The sequence below is a fragment of the Ostrinia furnacalis genome, unplaced genomic scaffold, assembly GCF_004193835.3.
Source record: "Ostrinia furnacalis isolate ACB-3 unplaced genomic scaffold, ASM419383v2 OfSCF0710, whole genome shotgun sequence".
Classification (NCBI taxonomy): Eukaryota; Metazoa; Arthropoda; class Insecta; order Lepidoptera; family Crambidae; genus Ostrinia; species Ostrinia furnacalis.
In genome coordinates, this window is record NW_021130949.1 from 285,460 (window position 1) to 311,768 (window position 26,309).

Genomic DNA, 26,309 nt, shown 5'->3' on the forward strand with positions numbered 1-26,309 from the left:
TATGTACTTGTTTAGTCGGCACTCACATTAATGCTCTATTAATTATTCGCCTGATTTGTTTTTAAATCCAATAAGGCAAAGGGATAAACGCTAATGTGGCGACTTTGAGTGCGCGGAAAGGATTGAGTGAGGAAAATCCTTTTATTTGTAGGTAATTATGAGAAAGTGAAGGCAGATTTTATTAATGCGATGGAAGTGCAAACGGAGATTCTATGATTTATGTGCCATGGACAAATTATATCTTAAAATTACTACCATTTAGAACGTGTAGATGTTGTGATTAGTGTTAACCTAAGTATATGAGTAGCATGTATAAACTTTAAGGCTGGGTTGCACCATCTTACATTAACTTTAACAAACGTCAAAACTCTGTCAAACTCCATACAAAAAACACCGATTATTATAAAGTTAGCCTAGGCGGAGACCACTGATTTTAAGTTTGCCGATAAGTACTTAGTTGAGCCCGATTTTAGTTTGTATGAAGAATTGTCTGATACCAAATCGGAGTAATGTGCGCTCTTTCATACATCTCAATACTGATTAACAGCCCGACCCAATACTATCGGCCAACTAAAAATCGGTGGTCGGCGCCTAGGCTTACGGTCAAAGTTAGATGGTGTGCAAATTCAGCCTTAGATCATTAATTAACTACAACAAGCAGTTTACACCGTAAGTTCTACCTATCTTAGCTTACATCTTCATCTCACGTGTCAAATGTCATAGTCAGCTCAAGGTGTGGCTTGCGTTACTAGTTTAGATAGGTGCTGTTATACAAAGTTACTTCAAGATTTAAAAACAAAGTTGGTGAAGCATATCTCAAGCTCATCTCTATTGGAGCTAACTCCTCTGTATGTACTGCCTCAAACACTACTCGTAGTTTCATATTCACAAAAACTAGTTACTTACCTACAAGTGCCAGCAATCAGCGTCTTTGTAAGAACCGTGTCGCAAACAAAGGAAACCCATCTCGGTGAAAGAAAGAAATTAAAAATAAAAGGAGTGAAACAAACATTTTAATTAGCAGGCTTACGTCATGATTCGAAGCGAGACGCTTGAATCTGTCGTCAGCGGAGTCACAAGTCAGATGTCCTACTCTGTAAAACGTTTCTCGTTTTTGAGATCCAGCTATCTCTCTCACTCTTCGTGAGATATTGTAAAGGGCGAGAGGGATGGATGCAGTTCAAATTGCTAAAACGTTTTACGAAGTAGAGTCTCTGCTGAGAAGGCGACCCCGTTCTGGTTAATCCGCGGAGCCTGGTTGAATGGACATAATTTTCTGTACTTGACACCGTGTCTGCTGACGTCATTGTGCAACTCAACTGCTCTGTTTTCTTCGTTTTTATTGCTGTCACTTAATCTTAGACGAGTGCTGGATGAGTTCGAGTCGAGGTCGTGATTACTTTTCGTGTTGTTTATAACTCAGATTAAAGCCTTTGGACCTCATCTAACAGTATAGGATTGTTGTAAGAAACTGTACTTGCAACTCTCTTCACAATAGAAGAGAAAAGTCACTGCTACCAAGGAACATATCGACAATAAACGTTATTATGCTCACAAATCCTAGATACACATTTTTCATGTAGTTTTGTATTCCAAGCAGCCAACTTAATCTGGGTGGTTTATACGCAAGCGACAAGTATTCCGTGAAATGTATGGTTTTAGTAGAGGTAAAAGCGGTATCGGAGAATGAGTCATAAAATTTTGGAGCATGGGTTTCATCAGCTGGTAACTATGCTTAAATAAGATAAAAATGAAGACGTTTTTGCCGCACGATAAAAATTTGATTAGGTATAAAACCGGTAAATTTAATCTCGCGCACTATGGGTTTTGCAACCTCACTATCAAGAAAATTAGCAATGATTTCTTATTTTTGATGACCATAAAAATGAGTTATAAATGTTTAAGTTTTAACTTTTAAGTGTTGTTATCATGTCTCATTCTACGAATTGAGGTTCTACGTATTGTTATTAATTTGAAGAAAGTTTCTCTGTATTTCTATAATCTATTTTTAGATTTTCCCTCGAGACATTTTACTTTTTGAAACTTGAATTTGTGATCTTTTACGAAATACGTCAAGAAAAAACCTCAATTTAGTGGTCATCTTTTACTTTCTTTCAAACCATTAAGACTATTTTTTTCTTTTGTTTGAAAGGAAAGAATAACGCACCTCATCGATTCTTTAGCGAAGTATTTCATTCTAAGAATTTTATGCCACACAAAAAAATGTAACAGAGATGATGAGTTTTTTGCAGTAGATTCAGAGATTCGACTGCTCTCGGCAGACACGATTACGAGAACGATTGCATGAGACTGAAACTGCCAGCTTAAATGCATTTGATCCGACCCTTTCAATGAATGAATGGTGACAATTTTCTCCGCTTTAGCCAACGTGGAACACTTGACGATGACGCCTAATATCATTTTTGGGGATCCGTATCTCTAAGGTAATAATTTTTAATTTTGTAGTCTTACATAATAAGGATTACCTACGTAAATCAAATAAATTTTCAGCAAAACACACAAAACCTAGTTCAAGTTATCGGTTGAAATAAAAAAAGAAAAGGAAACAATAATTAGATGTACCTATACCACGATATTAAATTACTTACAAAAAAACAAAAACATAACAAACAAGTTGCATAAGTAGGTAAAACGAGAAAAACAGATAAAAAAGGCGTACAAGCTAAACAATGCCAAAACCCACTGCTAGGTTTTTTAGTTATTACTGGTATTATATTATCTGTGGTAATACATATAGAAATAAAAAGTCTATATGCATCGGGAAAATTCATAACCTTGTTGTGCTTTGATCTATACTATCCATTGTGTACCTACCTAATATTTCGATAGGACCTTGGGCCGTTTTTTCTAACTTTTTATCTTTGTCACCATAACAATGAACTCACAATGAAAGAAAATTAATGATTAAAATAAAGGTTACTGGTGTTTGAATCAGGTTAACAAAATTCCTTACAAAATTGTGGAAGCCGATCAACTTTAGTAGGTACAAGTAATAGTTCCAGGAAAACCTTTTATAAAATCTCATCCCGATACAGAGCTGAATAATTAATGAATCAAGATAAATTCCCTTCTCAGGAAATATCTTAAATGTTGAAAGAGTATGCTATTGTTTTTATTCAGAGAGAATTGGCTTATGAAAGCGATTTAAATTTTCAAGAGATTCAATTTACATAACGAGCGATTTGTACCTCATAGAGATTAAACCTTCTGCTCCCGTTTGTTTGCTTTCCGAGAATATCCCGGCCAGAATTTCCTTTAAGAATCGCCTTTTTTGAAAACCCCACTTGTAGACTTGTTTGGCAAATACTCGATGTCAGCGTAATGAAGGTTTTGATTTATCATCGCTTGGGGACTCGTTACCGGGATAAGTAATTCATTGAGGTTAATAAGCGACTGCTTATTCTTATTTTATGACGTGTTTTGTAAATAAAGTAGCTAGAAAAGGTAATTAGGCGTAGGATGCGGCGAGAAGCTTTTATCGCGCCATTTTATCGATTTTACGCAATAAGCCCATACATTTGTCGTCTAAAATCATCGATAAGATTTTATCACGGCACGCATCCTAGCCCGGCATATCACACAAATACTGAAAAGTACAAGAAATAACTGTACAGTCTTATGACAAGGGATATCTTTCAGATAATCCAAGAGAGAGAAGAGGACAACGTAAAAGGTGATTCAGATGAGGGATGTATTTTGTGTCTCTTCGTACTTACTTTTCGCAGTAAACTTATGGAAAAGTGATAAATTCCTTAATAATTAATTATGTAATTATCTGTGTTAATATCCGGTATGACATAAGTTGAAGTGATTTTTCTGCCTAATATTGCCGTGCCGTTTTTATTTATTTATTTATCATTAGTAGTCTTTTGAAGTCCACTGGCTTCATTGACACTACTGGGCATAGGTAATGGCTTCTCTTCTAACGTGAAGCGCAAAATATTGTTCTGTTTAATTTCAGTGGCTTTTTTTGGCTATAACTAGTAATTAGGATTACGGCTTCCCACCCAATATTGGCCTACCCACGCTGCGTCTCCTAGTTTATTATGTAGTTGCCACCTAGATAACCTTTATTCCATTAATAATTATGAAATTATTAGTTAACAACTAAATACTCAGAATAGAGTGTTACACGAAATTTAAGCTTTAACATTGAAAATATCGCTTATTATATTACCAACCTAATATTAGCACAAGAGATGTATTGTAATAATGTGTATAGGTGTGGAAGTGGGCGTATTTATATTAAAGGGCTGAAAGTAACATATGCTTTAGTAACATTTTGTAGAAGGAATAAGTAACATTATTTTTTGGAGAAAGGCAATATAATACTTACATATAAATAAAGTGACATTTAGACACGATTTCCTCAATTATTCTATTTATATTACCTATTCCTACACCATATTTCAGGCGCCAGTTTCAGTCATGCATCACAACGCGTCAGACAATTATAATTCACCTTAGCCTAGACGCAGAAAACCAACTTTTAGCTGACCGATAGTTGAATCGGGCTGTTAATCAGTATGGAGATGTATGAACGTGCGCACATTACGCCGATTTGGTATCGGCCGATTCTTTATAAACCAACTAAAAGTTGGTGGTCTGCGCCTAGGCTTAATCTTAATAAGATTAGTAAGTACCTACTTATTTTTAATATCATAGTTACATAGAAACAATGACACTACAGCCACGAAATAGAAATCTGAAATTAAAGATATTCAGCTAAGGATTCAGCGCTTACAGCGATTAAACCGAGTAAGAAGTTCCCTGGGGCCAGTTTGTGGGTGTTTAATTTTACGGTAGTACAGCGTTTCTTTGAATTTCAATGGGATAAAATTAAGGCGATGACATCTGCTGCTATTTACGTCTCTGGTTTTACAAATTAGATATTAAAGACAATAAGTGACTTATATTGTCTTGGTTTATAATATTACAGATAGTTGGCTAAACATCACTTTTGTCAAGGTTTTGTCAATTGGTGCTGCAATAATTGTGCTTCTAGAAATTGTATGAAAACTAGTAGTGGTGCGGCAAGCGCGCCAAAGAGGCGTCTCTGCACTGTAGCGCTTTCTCACGTCTCTAATTTGAATTGCGTTTCAGGTAGGCACTGCCTAAATATCAATAATGACAGCATGTTTCTAAGCTGTAGGTCAGTCAATAGTACTGAAATATTATTGTTTCTGTCGCAAAATAGCACTTATGTTTGTGAAATTGTGTAATTATAGCAAACATTTGCAATAACCTATATATTGGGCTAAAGAAAGCGATTTAGCGCTTGCAGCCGTCAGCGAGCAAAAACGCTCCCCTGTGGCGCATCTCGCTACGTCTTGAGTCTTTAATTTTTGCGAGAATTGCGACTTTTCCTAAGAATTTCCCTGGAATATGTATAAAAACACCCTTGAGAGGTAGAAATAATTTAGGAGAGATTTACTCAAAACGTGTGAAAGAATTTCGTTTCAGTATTGTTTACAGCACAATTTCCAAAACAATTTGGGGACATTTCTTAGATATTTGACATTCTAACAACTCAATCTATATCTATATCTATCTATATATATAAAAGAAAGTCGTGTTAGTTACTCCACTTATAACTCAAGAACGGCTGAACCGATTTAGCTGAAAATTGTCAGGTAGGTAGTTTAGAGCCAGGAGAAGGACATAGGATACTATTTATCCCGTTCGAAATTAAAAAAAAAGTCTGCTTATTTATTGCCATTAAGGCGGAACAAAGTTCGCCGGGTCAGCTAGTCTATTATATAAAAGAAAGTCGTGTTAGTTACTCCACTTATAACTCAAGAACGGCTGAACAGATTTAGCTGAAAATTGTCAGGGAGGTAGTTTAGAGCCAGGAGAAGGACATAGGATACTTTTTATCCCGTCATTTATTGCCATTAAGGCGGAACAAAGTTCGCCGGGTCAGCTAGTATATATATAAAAGAAAGTCGTGTTAGTTACTTCACTTATAACTCAAGAACGGCTGAACCGATTTAGCTGAAAATTGTCAGGGAGGTAGTTTAGAGCCAGGAGAAGGACATAGGATACTTTTTATACCGTTCGAAATGAAAAAAAAAGTCTGCTTATTTATTGCCATTAAGGTGGAACAAAGTTCGCCGGGTCAGCTAGTAGTAAAATAAAATAAAACAGCTTCTTTTTCTTGCCTAAATGGGATTAGTGCGTGTATTTTACGCTAAAACCATTTGAAATCGCACCCAGAAGATCCAAGCTGAAAAAGTCATATTCAAGTAACACTGACACAAAACTAATCTGAGAATTTCAGTATTAAACCTAATCTTAATGGCTATATTTAAAATTATATCTGTATTAAAAGATTATACAATTTCATTGTTAATAGTAACAGATTTCATATTATTGGCACAGCCTGCGGCTTCCTAAGCTAGATCCCGCCATTCCGATTCGGCCTGGGGCCATTATACCTAATGCTGGCAATAATTATCGACTGTCGCCATATTGGGCAAGTATTTTCGTTAAAGAAAATACATACAGAGATATTTTCGCCACTGTCGAAATTATTTTGTTTCTAAATAACGACTTTCATTATTAGCCTACCGTTGAACAATGCAGATTTTAGTGGAAATTAGCGGGTTTTGCGAGGCCTCTGAAAGGTCTAAAAAGAAAAAGAAAACAGTGCAGTGTTTTATGATCAAAAAACACACAATTATTTTCTGTGTGTGACAAAAATTATAAAGATGAAGCCGCAAACATAAGCTAGACTTAAATTAAATACCTGCTTATTTTGTGTTAATTTGCAAAGCAAATAAGTGATCTCAAAACAATACTAAGATAATTTTAATTGGGAAATAATTTTCTCTCGGTTACTTAAAACTTGTTTTATTAAAATAATATCATCAGCTGTTAACAGATAGCACATAATAACAATAAAATTATACGGCTAAAATTAAATGTCCATTGCGTTACATTTAAATTAATCGTATCGGAAAATCCTGACCATGATTTAATTTAATTTCACGAGTTAATTGAGAGTAATTCAATCTGCGCGTAATTTTGTACAAATAAGGTTTTGTCATGTAATTAAACTTCAAAATTGTACGGAACATCCATTTTGTAAACGTTGAAAATCACACCCAAAATGGTTCATGAAATTTAAAGTCCTGCCAAAACCACGATGGCGGCCATCAAGCAACGAAACTTTACTTTATTCTCCTAAGACCCATAAATACCTATTACATGAAGCTTCGGTCATTCCGTGGGATGGTAACTTTCTTTTCCGTAAAATAATTGTTTATTATACCGTTTTTCGTAGCAAGTTTAATCACCTCAACTTTCATATTTTCCGAGTGCCACGCAAAAATGTTTTGTTCATACGTAGAAAAGTCTCGTTAGTAAAATCAATTTTCCCTGTCATGTGCAGGTAACGTTTAAAGATCGAATAATTTACTATGGATGTAAAATTCTTCAGTTTGAAAATGCAAGTTGGAATAAAAATATGGAAACTCAATTTAATTTCTGGATAATAAAACATCGTAAAAAAAAAGACACGGCCGTCACGTTATTATGATGAAAGACGTTATTTTAGCGGAGTTCTTCCCTTTTTACTACTTTCATAACGATTCCAGTGAATTTGCCGCTCCACTCGTTGGGCTTGTACAATCAGTGTTTATGGTTTGATGTGGCGGCGAAAATTAAATTTCTCTTTTTCGAAGTTTCTCGAAGTTATTTTCGCGCAAGGAAAAATAGCCTGCGTATATCTATTAGAGACCTATTAGGCGCCGAGCGAAAACAATTAGAGACCCGTTGAAAGTCTGCGAGATTCACACAGAACTTCTTACGGCAAATGATGGCCAGACCAGTTTTTAATGTCTATAGGTTTTTTTTTTATGCTAGCCAAGGCAGGTATTTGACCGCAATCGCACCTGGTGTTAAGTGAGATGCAGTCTAGGATGGTACATATCTGCCCTGTAAGTGCCTATTCACTCTCGCTGCTATCGATGATGATCTCGATGCTGAGTTTGGATCTTTGGATCTTTATTTTCAAGGGATTTAGTTCGTTCTTTTTTTGACAGTAATTGCCTACTAAAAATATACCTTTTACGAGCACCATAAAACTTTTCGACACATGATGCCTATATCAGTGTGCTTACCATGAGTTTACGTTAGGTTTGCTCGCTAGCGACTGCGTAAAAAATGACATTTTAATGTATGACATATTGTGCAGCGCCCCTAGCGGCTACTTTCAAGAAATAAAATCTTCATAGATATTTTTGACATACTCGCTAGCGATCACACCTAACGTAAACTCATGGTAAGCACACAGAAGGTAAACAGCGACTGTAAAAATATAGGTGACAGCAGCGAAAAACTGTCGTACCAACAGCACGATAACAATACATCGATCGCCATTCCAGGCTCTATAATTACAACCATTAATATTCAACTCGACACTTTGTTTAAAACAACCGCGGCTGAAACGGAGCGCAACGTATTTTGAATTTTAAACTGACAGCGGCTGTCAAATTCATTCGCGCGGTAGTTTCCCGCGTCATCGATTTCTGTTAATTGGACGTAACTTTTCACAAGTGGTACGCGCGGCCCGCCATTGGACATCGCGCATCGCCGATGTACATTTAACACGTCGTTGGATGTATTGGGGGCCGCATTGGATGAATATTGTATTAATTCATCCGCTGGTTAACGTTCTGGTAATTTATTTTCAGATTATTGGGCTGTGTACGATGCTTTTTTGTTTTATAGCGTTGAGACATTCTAAAGATTTTTGTAGTTTGTAGCAATAAGAATGATTAGGTGTCAGCTAATCATTTCATACTAGGGATTTTGCTTAACATAACATAAATAGGTCAATTACAACTAATAAGGTGCGAGCCTGAGATGCAATCGTGCGTCATCCGTACTGTAATTATTTTAGTGATTTTGGTTTAAAAGCTTGGACGGAACTGTTTCGAATTAAAAATGAAACAAAGCATTGCAAAAAATATTTTTCAACAGACGGCTATTGTCGTTCAAGAAGTTAAATTAAAGTATCGAAAGGGATTGAGAGACTTACAGAGTTATTACAGGTCGCTGTATTTACGGTACTAAAGGATCTCCAAGACAAACATCTAGCTAATGTTTTCAGGATGATTATTTTGTCTGAAAGAAATAGAGGTTTGTAATTCTCTTCATAAAGTTACATTGTGGATTTTGCTGTATTAAAGATAGCTATTTAACATTATCGCATCTTTGTCTTTTCAGATTATTTTTCAGAAAGAATTTGTCAAAAGCATAACTAAATAAGGTGGTGGACCTCCACTCCTCCATCAATTCTCGATTTGCCTGTTATTAGAAGTCAATAAATATTACGAACATATTATTTAACTACTAAGAACATACCCCACGGAATAAATATTGCGTATACACAGGGCAAATATTTGGGGCTATTCATAGTTCTGAGAAACAAATACACTCAACATCAAATAAACCGCACCTTCCGCGACGCGAACTTTAAAGATTTTCTTCTGACACAATCATGGTGCCCCAACAATATTGGTGTTATTTGAAAGCCCTCCTTTCCTTAAAGAAAAACACATTTAACCTCTTAATAAATGATTAACATATACCATAAATGTGACTTGAAAAAAGACCTCACTTTGGGCTCACCTCTGGGATCAATTAGACCAAATTTTATGGTTATAAAACCAAATAATGATCACACGTGTCCTCTTTAACAAATGGATAGCAATTAATCCCAACTTAACAGTTTTATAGCCATAAAAATTAGCTCAAGCGTAACTACCTATTTTTTGAAGAAGTGACTCTGGATCCTTCTAAAAACACATTTTTGGGATAAAAACCTTTCCTTTAATGAAATGAAGTTTAGAACTAGGCTTTCAAATGCTACCAATGTTGGTGGGAAGTGGGGATGCATACGTTTGAGAAGTGCTTGTTACGGGAGGTGCGATTTATTTGATGCCGAGTGTAATTACAAATGCTACTCGTATTACAAACAATACTCGGTTTTTCGCAGGTAAAATCTTGGTCACGTTCGAAAATGGTTGTTGTTCATACAATTCGACTCAAAATATGGACAAAGTAAAACATTACAAATTCAAATAAATGTAATAGAGTTTTACAACGCAAAATTGCTCCCATTGAAATTTATATGTGATCACTAGGTATGTAGAATGGAATACGAGTAGGTAGTGAAAATATTATATTTTTGAAAACATTCGTATACCAGTGTTTAGTTTTGCTCAACATACTGTTTCAACCATTTTTATTTCTTCATTTCTTTCAAACGATATGTATCAATTTTTCTTTCTTGTCCATCAAGTTTTAAGGCTATATTTATTATGTAAATCACACGAACTACGAGTAAATGAGATGAAATTATTGTTTAGCGTCGTTTTCCGCACTTATAAACATGACACGTGCTTATAAATATAAGGAAACCATCAGTTGTGACAAGGTCGATGAGGCATTGATGTTTACATTCAATTTCTCCAAATAAGGCTTGAGGCTTCGTATACACAAACACATAATAGATTGCGTTTGTTACGTCACAGACGCGAATCGTCACAAATCGAGAGAACAGTAATAGAATCGTATAAAAAACGTCAACATTTTCCTATCCTCCTGAGTACCAGACATACTTTTTTTGGAGTTTCGTTATGAAATTTTTGTAGTGCACTACATTATGGTAAGTTAGTATAAAAAAAATAGAAAAAAAATTATCAAATTGGAAAATCTTGTTTTTCACTATGTCCTTTATAAAGGACAACGGTATTTAATCAACATGTCATTTGTAAAGGACATAGCCATTTTTGGCGGGTTAATTAAGAAAATACTACAAATAATAGGTTATTTCAAACATAATTTTAGATGTATAATATTTATTTTTATTGTTCTTTATCAAAATTAACGAAATTAAAATTTTTATCAACATTATTCTCAAAATTTAACTTTCTCTTACAAAATCACTATAATTAAACATTAGAAACATTAGAGATCAGTCAGTTCTTCATAATAGTTAGTTTTTAAGACTTAAATTTATGAATTCTACATGGAAATTGGTGAAAAACTTGGGATTAGGAGTGAAACACAGGTAGATCCCACATTTTTTGCAAAGAACTGTAGTTTTTTATTACAACCAATGCTTCTGCAGCGCGCTTGTTTTACACTATGCTCTGGAAAATAGGCAGGTTGCATCATTTTTTTTAATTTTCTGTTTTTAGTGTGTCATTTGGCCATCTATTTTGAGTGTTAGCATTGTTTTGCATAGCTATTTGGCGTAGATACCGATGGCGAACCAACATTTTTTACGGCCACGACTAAAGCCACGCGAACATCCCCGCTCCCGCGATGCAATACTAAGTCGTCCTCTTATTGGTGGTAGATATGAGGAATCTGATGATGCATAAGATGTTTGAGAATCCACAGGAGTGATCAAAGCTATCTCTCCCTCATCCGAGCTACTAGATTCACTGATACGATGGTCATTTGTTCTTTGTTGGAATTTTGGTGGGAATAACTCAGGATTTTCATCGGAATCATCACCAGAAAAGTCCAATTTGGAGTCATCAAGATATCTGCAATGATACCTTTTTTAACCGCTGTAAAAAACTTAAAGTTACGTATATGTACTTTACATGGAACATCAGAACTCTAGAATTTTAGTATTAATTACATGCTATTGTACTTTGCAAAGGACATAAAAAATGATATTGAGGGTAGGACCACAGTATTTATTTCTTCAACAAAATAGAACTTCAAATCCTTAGTTTATACAACTAATATATTATTTACCACAAAATAACACATATTTACTTATTATTTCTATAGATGAATAAAGATTTATTTACCTTTGCGCGGAATCAAAGTCACAGATTTATCTCTGGACGCCATTTTAGACCAAATTACAGATAATAGTTGACGTTTTCATTTTTTACCATAGATTAGTGTTGCCAAGTAACATTAAAAGTTACATAGTATAGTGTTTTCTAGTAAAATGAAGCCAACAGATTTTTTTATTTTTTATGTACTGTGTGTAGGACAAATGTACGCAGGAGGCTATATTTCCTAGAACTGTTTTTGTTATTTGGCAGTTATCACCTGCTCACAGGTATGTAGCTAAGACGATCGTCGGGAGTGTTATTTCATAAAGTAAATATTTATGAAGGGGTAGGTTCCTCGCGTCCCCAGTAAGCCGCCTGATCCGAAAAGACGTAAACCTCAAGGGATTCAGTTCTAAGTTCACAAAGGCAATGTTCATTTGGTATTTCTTATTTCAGTGGCTTTATTCACTAAGAATATTCAAGTTTGCTGGGTCATCCTTTACATAAGAATAAAGGGGTCGCTGGTAACGATGTTTCACGAAATTAAGAAGCTACTTCGGAGACAGTTTTTGTTGCTGGTACATCATTATTAGAAGATATGTTTTTGAATACGTCTTGAGTATTTATATATGATGAAGTTAAATTCTGTGAAAACTTCAATTTGTTGACTCTTATTGACGTTAAATGGAATGAAAACGGGTGAATTTTTTGTGTCTATCTATCTCTATATTTCAATAAAATCTCTCTAGTCAAAGCTCTTTTTTGGTTTGCGTATTTTTATTTCTCATTAGCAAAATGATTCTGAAAATTGTAACTATTATATTACACAGTTCAACAAACTTGTTTAACCGTTCAAGTGATAAGTACTTAAGGACAATTTAAAGATCAATGCCGAAAACGTAAGAGACGTTTTTGATTAAATAACTACAGTTACAAACCAGAAATACCACTAACGATCACTATTTGGCTTTGATGTGTGCGTCGTCAATGTTACCGGCAGCCAATTAATACCGTCAAACGACTGTTAGGTGAACGATCAAATTAGCACTTGGATAATTAGCAAAACGCTATCGCTTCCATGTTCGCGCCGTTTGCCGCGCAATTTGTAAGGGTGCGTCCTCACTTGCAGCAGAAGTAGGTAAATCACTTTACGTACAGAATGCAGATAAAAAGGTCGTTATGGAAATCCTTGGGGAGGCCTTTGTCCAGCAGCGGACGTCATGGTTGCTTGAAACGAACGAACGAACAGATTAAGCAAATGCTTTAACCCACTGATGAAGATAGCTGAGATATTTTTTTAATTTCCACCTCTTGTTCCCATCTTTCTGAAGTCAGGATCTACAGTTTGACCACCATAAACACCCAACCAGTGTAGGTCAAAGTCAATGGTTGGTTTCGGAATTCAAGTTCACAATATAATATGTGAGTAACTGGTTTTCACATTATTTCACTTTTCACTAATTTCAGTATTTGTTCTTCATAATTTAAAAAACACAATTATATGAACAACTAGCTTTCCGCCCGCGGCTTCGCCCGCGTGGAATTTTGTCTGTCACAGAAAAACTTTAACGCGCGCGTCCCTGTTTCAAAAACCGGGATAAAAACTATCCTATGTTCTTTCCCGCCACTCAAACTATCTCTATGCCAAATTTCATCAAAATCGGTTGCGAGGTTTAAGCGGGAAAGCGTAACAGACAGACAGACAGACAGACTGAGTTACTTTCGCATTTATAATATTAAGTTGGGATATTAGTTGGGATTATAATGGAAAGTTTATTCGTTTCCTGTTACTTACTTGTAAAATTTGACTTTAATAGCTTTGGAATCAATGAATTATTCAGTTTGTAGTCGATATTACTAGTATGACGTTTTAAGTTGTTTACTTACACAATCTAAAATTGGCGTCTTTTAATTGACATTGAACTACAAAGTTCACCAATCGACTGGCGATGTCACTGTACAATTTGAATCCTTGGAAAAAAACAATATTATTACTAATGATGCTGAATCATTGTTATCGTCAGTATACTAACTCATACACACACAAACGAGCGCGCGCACGCACACTTACACACACACACTCTCACACACACACACACACACACACACACACACACACACACACGCAACTTATTTGATCAGCCCCTAAACTAAACTATACTATATTATGTTATACAGTGTGAGTCACGTTAAAGTGTACATATGAATATAGATGAAACTAGACCTATTTTTATCGACAAAAAAGAGGTCAAAAATTTTTTGAGATTTTTAAAAAAAAAAATATAGATTTTTTTTCCTCCAATTACTGATAGTAAAGAAAACGTAATAACTTTTAAACTAAGAGGTATATCCTGATAAAATAAAAACAGTAACAGGCAATACTAAAAAAAATACATAAAATACACAAAAAAGGCCAACAAATAATAAATAATGATACTTTTTGAAAAAAATCTGCTTTAAAATTCGTGTTTTTTTGGTTATTTGATAAATTTCTCCAAAAAATGCCCCTATAACCGGTGGTTTTTACTACTTTGTATTATTTTCTATCGTATTACCTTCGTAAAACAAAAAATCGCATGTCTCTATCCCTATCACAACATTTGCAATGATCGTTTGAACTTAGCCTCTCCGGGCGCGCTATTCAACGCTTCGTTAACAACGAAACTGAAAATGGCTCTAGATTTGTAATTTAGATAAAGACAAGTTAAATTTAAATAAAAACAAAAGATTTCGAAGTAAAATAAGCATTTTAGTTAAAACTAGCGGCCGCCCGCGACTTCGTACGCGTGGATCCCGTTTTACCCCCTTCATCTATCTTACGCGGTTTAGATTTTTTCATACAATTTTTTTTCCCGCTTACTCCCGTTCCGGTGGGAATTTTGCAATATCCTGTTGTAACTAAGCTTTATGTTTACTAAGGTACCTGCATGCCAAATATCAACCGTCTATATTACGCGGTTTAGATTTTTTCATACAAATGTTTTTTCCCGGTAACTCCCGTTCCCGTAGGAATTTTGCAATATCCTGTTGTAACTAAGCTTTAAGTTTATTAAGGTACCTGCATGCCAAATTTCAAGCGTCCAACTTAAGCGGTTTAGATTTTTCATACAAAAGGATTTTCCCGCTAATTCCCGTTCCCGTGGGTATTCTTAAGTATCCTATAACCTGCCCAGGAGTATGAAGAATAATTGTACCAAGTTTCGTTAAAATCCGTTGAGTAGTTTTTGTTTCTATAAGGAACATACAGACAGACAGACAGACAGACAGACAGACAGACAGACAGACAGACAGACAGACAAAAATTTTACTGATTGCATTTTTGGCATCAGTATCGATCACTAATCACCCCCTGATAGTTATTTTGAAAATATATTTCATGTACAGAATTGACCTCTCTACAGATTTATTATAAGTATAGATAGATTAAAATTTTCACTACCTGCAGGCGGAGAATAATGTTGTGGCAGGCCTTTGTTCAAACGCTCATAGCAAATGTTGTGATAGGGATAGAGACATGCGATTTTTGGTTTTACAAAGATAATACGATGTAAAATAATACAAAGTAATAAAAACCACCTGTTATAGGGGCATTTTTTGGAGAAATTTATCAAATAACCAAAAAAACACGAATTTTAAAGCAGATTTTTTTCAAAAAGTATCATTTTTTATTATTTGTTGGCCTTTTTTGTGTATTTTATGTATTTTTTTAGTATTGCCTGTTATTTAGCATTATTACAGTTTTTATTTTATCAGGATATACCGCTTAGTTTAAAAGTTATTACGTTTTCTTTACAATAAGTAATTGGAAAAAAAAAAATTCTATAAAAAATTTAAAAAAAATCTCAAAAAGTTTTTGACCTCTTTTTTGTCGATAAAAATAGGTCTAGTTTCATCTATTTTCATATGTACACTTTAACGTGACTCACACTGTATATTATGTTTATTTTTCTGTGTAATTTGAACAAGTAAATTTTTGAAATCACTTGCAATACCTGGTATTCTATAGCGGTCTTGAATTTTTGTTATACAGGGTGTTTCTTGTAAGGTGTCAAGCCGAAGGCAGGTGATAGATGAGGACTAGACCTATCGATTTCACCCCTATGTATGTTCTACGATTTTTCGTAGTTTAGAAGTTATCGTTAATTTTGTGATTTTTTCAAATTTTAAAGCATATTTTTTATGTTTCTAGCAAAAATTTTGTATCTTGCATCAAAGATAGGAAGGTGATTATTTTTTTCAAATATCTGCAACTAATAGGGAATCTGTCAAAAAAAAGAAATCTGAGAAAAGTCAACCCAAAAAAAAGATAAAAAAAAAAATTAAGCCACTAGGTTATAAAATTTGAAAAAATCACAAAATTAACGATAACTTCTAAACTACGAAAAATCGTAGAACATACATGGGGGTGAAATCGATAGGTCTAGTCTTCACCTATCACCTGCCTTTGGCTTGACACCTTACAAGAAACACCCTGTATATCAAACACTTTTGTACCAAACTCAAGTCCCCAAAAGACAGGATTACCTAGTTCGGGGACTACCAGTAAGTCACCTGAATTCCTATTAGCATAACTACTTTGTATGTAAGCCTATGTAACTAAAGTGCATTTTTCTGGAAATAAAATTTATTATTATTATTATTTTTCGTAATTTTGTTTATCTCAGCACGGGGCTGGTGTGTTTTAAAACCATTTACGGGCATTGCCAAGTATATGGTCTCTTAAGTCATAGTTTGTGATAGCTCTGAAGAGATTGTCGGTTCATCCTGAAGAAATCGGCGCACTATACGGCATGTATTTAAAATTGCTGCTTTTTGCATTGTAATATATGTATGTTCTGGGAGTTCTAATAGGCTGATGCTGCGGTGCAGGTGTCTAGGGATTACTCCAGTACTAGAGAGCACCAGTGGCACAATATATACTTTATCTAGCTTCCATATCCTTTGTATCTCATCTTTCAATTCGGAATATTTGTGAATTTTATCTGTTATGGATCTTTTTAAATTGTGTGTGTTAGGGACGGCTATATCTATTAGGTAAGCAATTTTATTATTTTTGTCAACTACGGTGATGTCTGGTCTATTACAGTATATGGTTTTGTCGGTTAATATGGCGCGGTCAAAATATAACTTGTGACTGGGGCTCTCTAGAACGGCTTTAGGTGTGTATTGATAGTACGGTTCTACTTTAGGAGGCAATAATTTGTATTTAATGGCAAGTTTTTGATGGACATAGTGTGCAATTTGATTGTGTCGGTGTGTATAATCATTCTGAGTTAAAACTGGACATGCGTTAATTATATGCTGGATGGTTTCTGGTTGTCTATGGCATTTCCTACATCTATCATCTAGTGCATTTGGGTCTTTAATTATGAATTTTCTATAATTTTTGGTATTTACTACTTGGTCCTGGATTGAAATTAAGAAGCCTTCTGTTTCGGGGAACAAGTATCCTAATTTAAGCCATTTATTTGATGCTACGGGATCTACATGCGGCTGTTCTAGATCTTGAAGATCTCTGCCATGAAGTTGTTTTTGACGCCATGTGTTTAGCTTCTCCTTAGTGCTGTGCTCTTCTGAATTAAAAGTCATCTCTCTCTGTTTTAAATTCAAGGGTGTCATGTTGTCGTCTAGCTCTATCACAGCTTGGTGTATAAGACTGTTGGTTTTACTGTAGAAAAATTTACGAATATTGCTAAGCTGGCCTTCCCACAGAACTTTCAAATCATTATTATTATTATTATTATGTGAGAACTACCTAAGTATCTTATCTAGAAGGATATTGGATATAAGCTTGCTGATAACGATCGCACTAAAAACAAAAGTTTATTTGGGAATGCAAAATAAGTAAGTACATGGACAAAGAGCTGACGAGGGCCAGACAGTTCATTATAAAGTACCTATCATTTCGCTGTAAGTATGCTCTCTGCAAATATGAATGTGCATGTGCGTATGATAAGTCCGCTAAAAGTGCCACCACGCCCCAGGGTAAGTACGCACCTATCTGCTAATTTCATACAGAGAAATTAATGTTCTCTGTGTTGTGTTAACAAGTGAATGTCGTTGAAGCGATGCGGAGCAATTTTGGAATAGGTTCGTAGGCAGATGGCAATTAGTTTGGTGCTCTCATCCGGTTAATAGGTAATTAGAAGGTAAAATATTTCGAGTCCTGCCGTGGGTGCGGCACTCGTTTGATGTTTCAATTTTACACGGTGACGAGATAATTGTATAGTAAAGAATTATTTGGGTTGAAGCACATTCAGATCACCTGATAAAAAATGAAAAACTAGAAAGAAATAAAGAAACATTTACGATGAACATCACGTAAGGACAAAGAATATGAAAAAAAAAAGACAGAAATAGCACATAAAAACAAATTACAAGCAAATAAAAAGTGAACTGAGCAGTGCCACCCTGTCGCTCGCAACAGCGATGCCCACCGCAATGGGATCTCACTCAGCATGTGCCGTGGCCCAATGTAAGGAAGGCCACGACGCTGGTTTTCAGTGTGCCCTAAACCAATACAGCATCTTGGGTAACATTGTATTTCAGGGTACGTTTGAACAGTAAAACATACAATGCTGTATACCTAATATACAGATACTACCTAAATTTCCTGAAATTTCAGAGTTACCTCAATATCAGGGTCACTAAGCGGTACAGAATTGCACTTTATGCATATTATTTCCTGTTCAAAGCTATCCTGAAAAATTCAAAGTTACTCAACACTCTATGCACATCAAGAACTCATTTAATTTTCATCTATCTATTTTACCAATAGTTTAACTGTTAAACTCTACGTATAGAAGCTACGTATACATAGGTAGGTACTCGTACACGTGCACATATTACAACTGTGACTCATAAGGAACAATTGCCTAATAATTACTTAATATGACCTACCTGTATCAATAAGGCTGTGTGCTCTCTTTTTAATAGAGCTTGATAGGTTTTTACCGTTTATGAAAAGTGTCTGTGTAATTTGTTATAATTGATGTATTATTTTGTCTTCTATACTTATAATAAATCTGTAGAGAGGTCAATTCTGTACTTGAAATATATTTTCAAAATAACTATCAGGGTGTGATTAGTGATCGATACTGATGCCAAAAATGCAATCAGTAAAATTTTTGTCTGTCTGTCTGTCTGTCTGTCTGTCTGTATGTTCCTTATAGAAACAAAAACTACTTGACGGATTTTAACGAAACTTGGTACAATTCCTTATAGAAACAAAAACTACTTGACGGATTTTAACGAAACTTGGTACAATTATTCTTCATACTCCTGGGCAGGTTATAGTATACTTAGGAATTCCCACGGGAACAGGAATTAGCGGGAAAATTCTTTTGTATGAAAAATCTAAACCGCTTAAGTTAGACGCTTGAAATTTGGCATGTAGGTACCTTAGTAAACTAAAAGCTTAGTTACAACAAGGAATTCCCGAAATTCCCACGGGAAAGGGAATTAGCGGGAAAATCTTTTTGTATGAAAAATCTAAACCGCTTAAGTTAGACGCTTGAAATTTGGTATGTAGGTACCTTAGTAAACTTAGAACTTAGTTACAACAAGGAATTCCAGAAATTCTCACGAGAACGGGAGTTAGCGGGAAAAAACATTTGTATGAAAAAATCTAAACCGCGTAATTTAGACGCTTGAAATTTCGCATGCAGGTACCTACCTTAGTAAACTTAAAGCTTAGTCACAACAGGATATTGCAAAATTCCCACGGGAACGGGAGTTAACGGGAAAAAACATTTGTATGACAAAATCTGAACTGCGTAAGATAGATGAAGGGGGTAAAATGAGATCCACGCGTACGAAGTCGCGGGCAGCCGCTAGTGTTAAATAAAATTGTTATTATTTCAATTAAAATTTTTTCAATTTGATACCTTAACTGAATTGAAAACAAATAGAATAATTTGTCGATCATAAAAATACAATCATATTATATTTCCCAATGAGTGAGTTTTCAACATAAGAGTTTTCAACATAAAACGACAAGCATAAATCTACACGTAGGAATCAATTAAACTATCAGATTACTATGGATTCAAGTTAGAATTTTGCTTCATAATGAAGCTTAAGCAAACAAAAGACAAAATGATGCCGTTTTCTTAAGCTGGGTTGCACCATCTTACTTTGGAAAACGTCAAAAATCTGCCAAACTGCATACAATATACACCAGCCACGGTTAAAATAAGGTGGTGCAACTCGGCCTTATCTTCAAAAAGATTTCTGTTTCCAGCGGATTATAATGACCGTGGCAAATGTCTAGTTGAATACTTTCCGGAAACTGTGACTTATGACGAATGCCTCTACCGAGTAGACGGGCAGGTCCTATGTCAAGCGTAAGTCAAGCGGAATTAAGGATTAGCGAGCGTTTCCGGGAAGTCCAGATCAGGCTTGTGTACTTCGGGTGTATGACACGTGCTTTCAGGAATTACGCGTGTTCCAGGATAAACGCTGTGGGCGATGTTTATTGGGGGGATTCTTGAGGGTATTTAAGAGTATTTGGCAATCGCACTGGAGTTACGTTCTAAAGGAAGAATTTATTCTGAGGGAAAATGGTAACGTGACGTGAATATGAGGATCCTCAAGTTGAAGCTAATTGTTTGATGCTGATATGTTTCTATCATAAGTAATTTTTGTTGAAATTTAAAATTGGATAATAGTTTTATTAAACTTAAAAAACTGACACACCTGAAATTATGACCAGAGAGTCAGATTCTGTCATAATCCTCACTTTGGACGGTGAGTTAACTAACTCACTCAAAGTGAGGAGAAATATAAGTTAAAACAGATACACTGATTCAAAACCCCCGATGATACGAATATACATTTCCGACAAAGAATACAGTATAACAAAAACAAAAGCCTGCTGTGTTCTGTAATTTGCAAAAAGCAAATTTTATTTTTAATTGAACAAGCTAGCAGCGTAAACAAACAACCGGCCGCAAATACCTATCTGCCTACGCTATGCAACCGGCGACACAGCCAGGCATTAGGTATTCAATACTGTGTGTTATATGAGTCCCATCGCAGGCCGGTAGTAGGTCCAGTTATTTACGATACATTCGCTGGACAAACGTCCGAGAGCGATAGTAGAGCTAGGTTTACACTGAAGCAGTCAGCACTAATTGGACACAAACATTAACTGGATTGGACACAAACAGAAATTATTAAAGTTTGGCGACGATGACGTATTTTCAATAAAACTACTTTTTAATTTTTCAGCTACATTGGAGCCTCCCCGGTGTGGTTTGATGAATAAATTATTTGGCGGTTCTGCGCTGCTTCACCATACAAAATGGTCTGTCATGTAAGTATTGCACTATTACCTACCTTATGAATGTTATAAAATAAATTTAAAACTAACTATATTTCGGCAAATTCCACTTACTGGCTGAGTTGCATCATCTTACTCTAACTTTGACAAAAACGTCAAAAATCTGTCAAAGTCCATACAAAAAGCACCAACTATTGTTATTGTTACGGTTAAAATAAGGTGGTGCAACTCAACCTTAGCCTAACTTGAACTTATCGTACACTCAGTAATTCGGCTGCTACAGTACCTCACTTTTATTAATGTTTCAGACTCACGAACACCAAATAAACCTGATAACTGACAGAAAGCTGAAACCAGCCAGTGAGGGGACTACAATAGATATAAAAGTATGCTAATTAAAACACTGAAAAAGTCAGGAATATTGTAATTACATTATAACAACTGTCTACAGTATTTTTGCGCACGAGTTATGCATAGCTTATTTTTATTGCTTTAACTAGACATAAGAATAACAACAAAACATTGTTCTGAATTTGTTTTATGTGTAAAAAATAGAAAAATTCATATCAACGAATGTATGAATGAAACATAGACATAGAGATGATTTAATTTGTTGCCAATTTTTTTTCTTTCATTCTTTCTAATGATTAAAAGATACCAAACATCCATTTAAGATTAAGTTTTAAAATAGAGTCCAAATATTTATTAAAAATGAAAAGTTCTACTTTCTATCATGTTCCATAGCAGATTTTTCTCATAAAAACCTTACTCTATCATGCTTTCAGTACTGGCCTTGGTAACGTCGTCTCTCAACTGGGTTGTCGTAACTAAAGTTACAGCCTTAGCGTTAGACTTGAGCGGCCATGAGCATATGACATGGCTTGATTGCCCCGACTACGATAGATCTATCCTGCCTTTTAAATAACGTAAAGATTTTTCGGACAATAAGGTTAATTTAAGGCTGAATTACGTACACTAGGTGGACCAATGATCTGGTGAAGGACGCTGGAAGAACCTGGATGCGGGAAGCGTAGGACCGGTCGTTATGAAAATCCTTGGGGAAGACCTTTGTCAGTAGACGTCATTTGGCTGAAACGAACGAATGAAATCTGAATACCTAACCANGCTAACCAAACTGGGAACAAAAAAAATTAAACGAGTGTTGAACACTTTAAATTGTAATTTAGTATGGAAACGTTATTTTAAACCAGTGTTCAACGCGCGTTTAACTATTTTGTAATAATTATGGTCAATAATGTACTATCTTTATCAGTTTGCTCTAAAACCAGCTGTGTGACATAAGCTCAATTTCACATCTCGCGTGCATTGCCAACGTCACATACTCCAGCGAGGTACCGACATGTCGTTTCAATTTAATTACAACTCTGCCTGCAAAGGCATAGGTTTCCTTATTAGAACTTCAGGCAGGATTTCCTAATGAGAAATTCAAGGAATACACATCTCGGAATGAGGAGAGCGAGCGATTCAAAATAAAATTACGTAAGGTCTATTTTCTTTACACTCGCTCCATTTCACACTAAATGGTTTGAAGCTTACGACTTTTCTCTGTATTTTGATTTTAATAAGTTGTTGACATTTCTATACTAGGTCTAGAGCAGGTTCTAATCTCTTAAATTCTAACAGAAGTAACATAAATCATATTAATTTTCAATTACCATAAGTTACAAAGAAAACTTGAGCAGAATTACCAATTGTTTGATGAGATTATCTCAAAAAACCATAATAAAGATAATGAATTCAATGGAAAATAAACAGTTGTTTAGAAAGAACATTCGGGGCAGGCATGTAGACATTATCCGTATAAATAATTTATAAAATCTCCTAATGAAATGAGTTGCGGACCACCGTGAGGGATGAAATGAAAAAGAAAAAGTATGAAAAAGTGAACAGAGCGGTGAGGTTTATGCAAATTTTACGCGAAATTTTTTAACTTGGCAACTCTGTGTACTTATTTGAGAACAACAAGGGCCAAGTCGACGTTATTCTGTTTGCCGATGTTGCCGAATTTGAATAGAATAATCCGAAGATAATAAAGTTGTGGCGAGATCGCATCTATTCGCGTTTATGATATCGTATTATTAACGAGCTTTGAATTCTCGCAACGGCCAATATACTGTAACAAGCTTATACAGGTTTGGCTGGTCAATATTTGACAATGAGCGAAATTTCGTGCACGATTCTTGCTTCATCCAATTATAGAATAATTACTTACCATAATTTAAAATCTCAGAGTAGGTACCCTAGCAGTCAAGAAAATGTTATTTAGGGTAGGATTTTGCTGTATAAATAATTTTAAAGTACAGAATAGTTCTCGCATTATGTTCTGTTTCATCCTACATAGCTCATGTTGAGTGGTTGCCATTTTGGTACAAACATTTTATTACTAACTGTTCTAATGAACCACTTTTTTTTCTTTCTTCTTTGTTTTCTTTCTTATTTTCTTTTTTTTTCTTTCATTCCTCTTTCTTTCTCTTTTTCTTTCTTTCTTACCGTGTTTCCCGGTGTTGGCTGCCGCGAGCGCGGCGCTAAGTATGAGGAGCCGCATCAGCATGCTCCCTCCTCCGTCGCACGCCGCGCATCGAGCCGAAGGCGCGTGGGGCACTGCTAATACTGAAACGAAATAATACACTTTTAATATGAAACAATTCCAAGAATACAAGGTTATTTTTAGTACTATATACGAAACCTTAAAACTATTTGTTCAGAATCAGTAATAGAATCCATCGCAATATTTTTTATATCATGTTACATTTTTACTAAATAATATTTACAAATCCATAATTTACGGACACCCCGCATCTTTCTCCCGCGCTGCGTTGCGAAATTGTTGATAGTGATTGTGGATAGAAATTATTGTAAATAGTGGTGATTTTATTTGTAATGTGATGTAAAATGTTTTCAAAGCTTAACAAACATTGTGTTGTCAACAACGAAAGTGCCGCGCGCTGTACGATGTCTCAAAAAAAGCTTGGTACCTACTTACTTCGTGACTTTTCAAGGTATCATTTTTTTTTATACTGATTCCAAAAATTAAAATACGTGACACGTGTTTCGGCTTTCGTATATACAAAAAATAATGTTGTATAAAACAAGATATGATTAGATACGATACGTTTGAACAAAAGTTTCTTTTTACTTCCAATTCTTGGCCTAAAACAAGACTTTAAAAAAAAATACGAACTTTCATTGTAAACTTTCATCCTCTTTTAGGGTAAAAAGGGGATTTCAGGTATGATATTGAAAAAAAAACCTTCTTTATTCCACGCTCCACGTTCTAAGAACAATATCTCCCTGAGAAAACACACTTTTCTAGATTTCAGGGTTTCTTTTTATTGAAACAGATTATTATAAATCCGTATTTAAATGCTTGTGCTCATCATACTGATATTGCTAGCGGAATCTGAATCCGTATCTGTAAAAACAAACCTTAAACGAACGACCATATTCATATCGTCTATACTTTCTATACTTCTATACTAATATTATAAATGCGAAAGTAACTCTGTCTGTCTTGTTTTCACGCCTAAATCACTGAACCGATTTTGATGAAATTTGGCATAGAGATAGTTTGAGTCCCGGGAAAGGACATAGGATAGTTTTTATCCCGGTTTTTGAAACAGGGACGCGCGTAATAATGTTTTTCTGTGACACAAAATTCCACGCGGGCGAAGCCGCCGGCGGAAAGCTAGTGTAACATAAACTAAATCAATATCTTATGTAAGGTTTTAATGATCAATTATTAATAACGATAAGATTTCGTTTTATCCATGCTATAATGTATCAATCCTTTAATTAGAAATTATTGGAGGCTTTTGTACCATTAATTATTATGGACGTAGGTATACCGATATCGTAAATGTATGATATCTAACTTCCGATGATTAATATGTGCGTAGTGTTTGATGTATTGGTAGGTTCTGTTCTTAGGCTGAAAGCTCTTTGAGATATTGAACAGTGAGCATGCAATTTAGACATTATTCGCTTTGCATGTATGTGTTTTTAATTTAGTTGTGCTCTATCGTCGTATTACGTGATTCGTTTGTAGTACCTAACTACCTGACTGAAGTAAAATATTTTTGTCAGATTAAAAATTGGTTATAAGTAATATTATGTAAAAGAAAAAAGATATAATTCACATTAGGTCATATCAATGTCGATTCAGGCCAATTACATATTTAGAGTAGGCATACCTCACACGGTTTCGTAATTCTACACGATTCGAAGAAATGTAATTTAAATATTTAGTAGAACTAATTTACTTGAGTTTATCCTTTACACTCTGCAAATAACTTATTCAAAACTCATTATCGCGTTTGTTTTTAAAGAGGATTGTAACGAATTTAAATTCAAAGCAATTTATTACAAACCGCATGAAAGCTAAGCAGAAAACCTATTTAATACCACGAGACAGCTGTTAATAAATTTGCACAACTTAATTTGTGAAATCGTAAAACTGTGGCCAACTGGAACGGGAAACAAGTGGCTATAAGAGTTTTGGTTTTTAAATAAAATATAATTCCATCGTCGGGCGGGAGAGCGGTTTGAATAACAACTCTTTAATTGAAAGTTTAGCAATTTGCTCGTACCCTGAGTTCTGAATGGACCCCAAGGCGCGGGGCAACTCATCCGCCGTTTCAAAATTGAATGTAGGCAGATGTGCTTAATTACGCTCCCAGATGCCGGCCGCCGCTTATCTCGAGATGAACCTCCACCTCAGCCCACGATATTTGCCTAAGACGTGCTCCAACGACTTTTTTCAACCCCCAATCCAAGTAATTATAAAGCAAATCGTGGATTAAGTAATTAGAAGACGCGGTTGAATCTTATATCTAATATTCTTACTAGTAGCATTGTAGGTAAGTACGCTTAACTTTTATGAAACAGTTTTTGGCTGAGTTCGCTAATTCGAATACCTAAAGCGTTAAAACTGTATCTTCTCACTGTGGCAGGATGTTGAGAGATTAAACCAAACACGTATTATTTTTGTAAAACTGCTTAAATGTTTCAGAGTGGAATGGTCTCTGTAAATATTTTGCGAAATAAGTTGCTCATACTTGAGTGCATTAGGACGCTTGAGCAATTAAATATCACACCAGAGTCATTGCACTCGTGTAAAGTAACTCTGAATACAAAAGGTCATTCACAAGCCAGTGCTCCATTGTTCACATTTGGGC

At 35.1% G+C, this 26,309-nt stretch overlaps 1 protein-coding gene across 1 annotated transcript in view; it reads right to left on the minus strand.

Annotated features, from left to right (window-relative positions):
* Window positions 1-26,309, minus strand: part of LOC114349886 (lachesin) — an 80,604-nt gene that overhangs the window by 34,561 nt on the left and 19,734 nt on the right. The window contains exon 2 of the mRNA XM_028300478.1: window positions 23,626-23,745. Coding sequence (XP_028156279.1) covers window positions 23,626-23,686 — 61 coding nt within the window. The 5' untranslated portion in view covers window positions 23,687-23,745. The remainder of the gene's footprint in view (window positions 1-23,625; window positions 23,746-26,309) is intronic.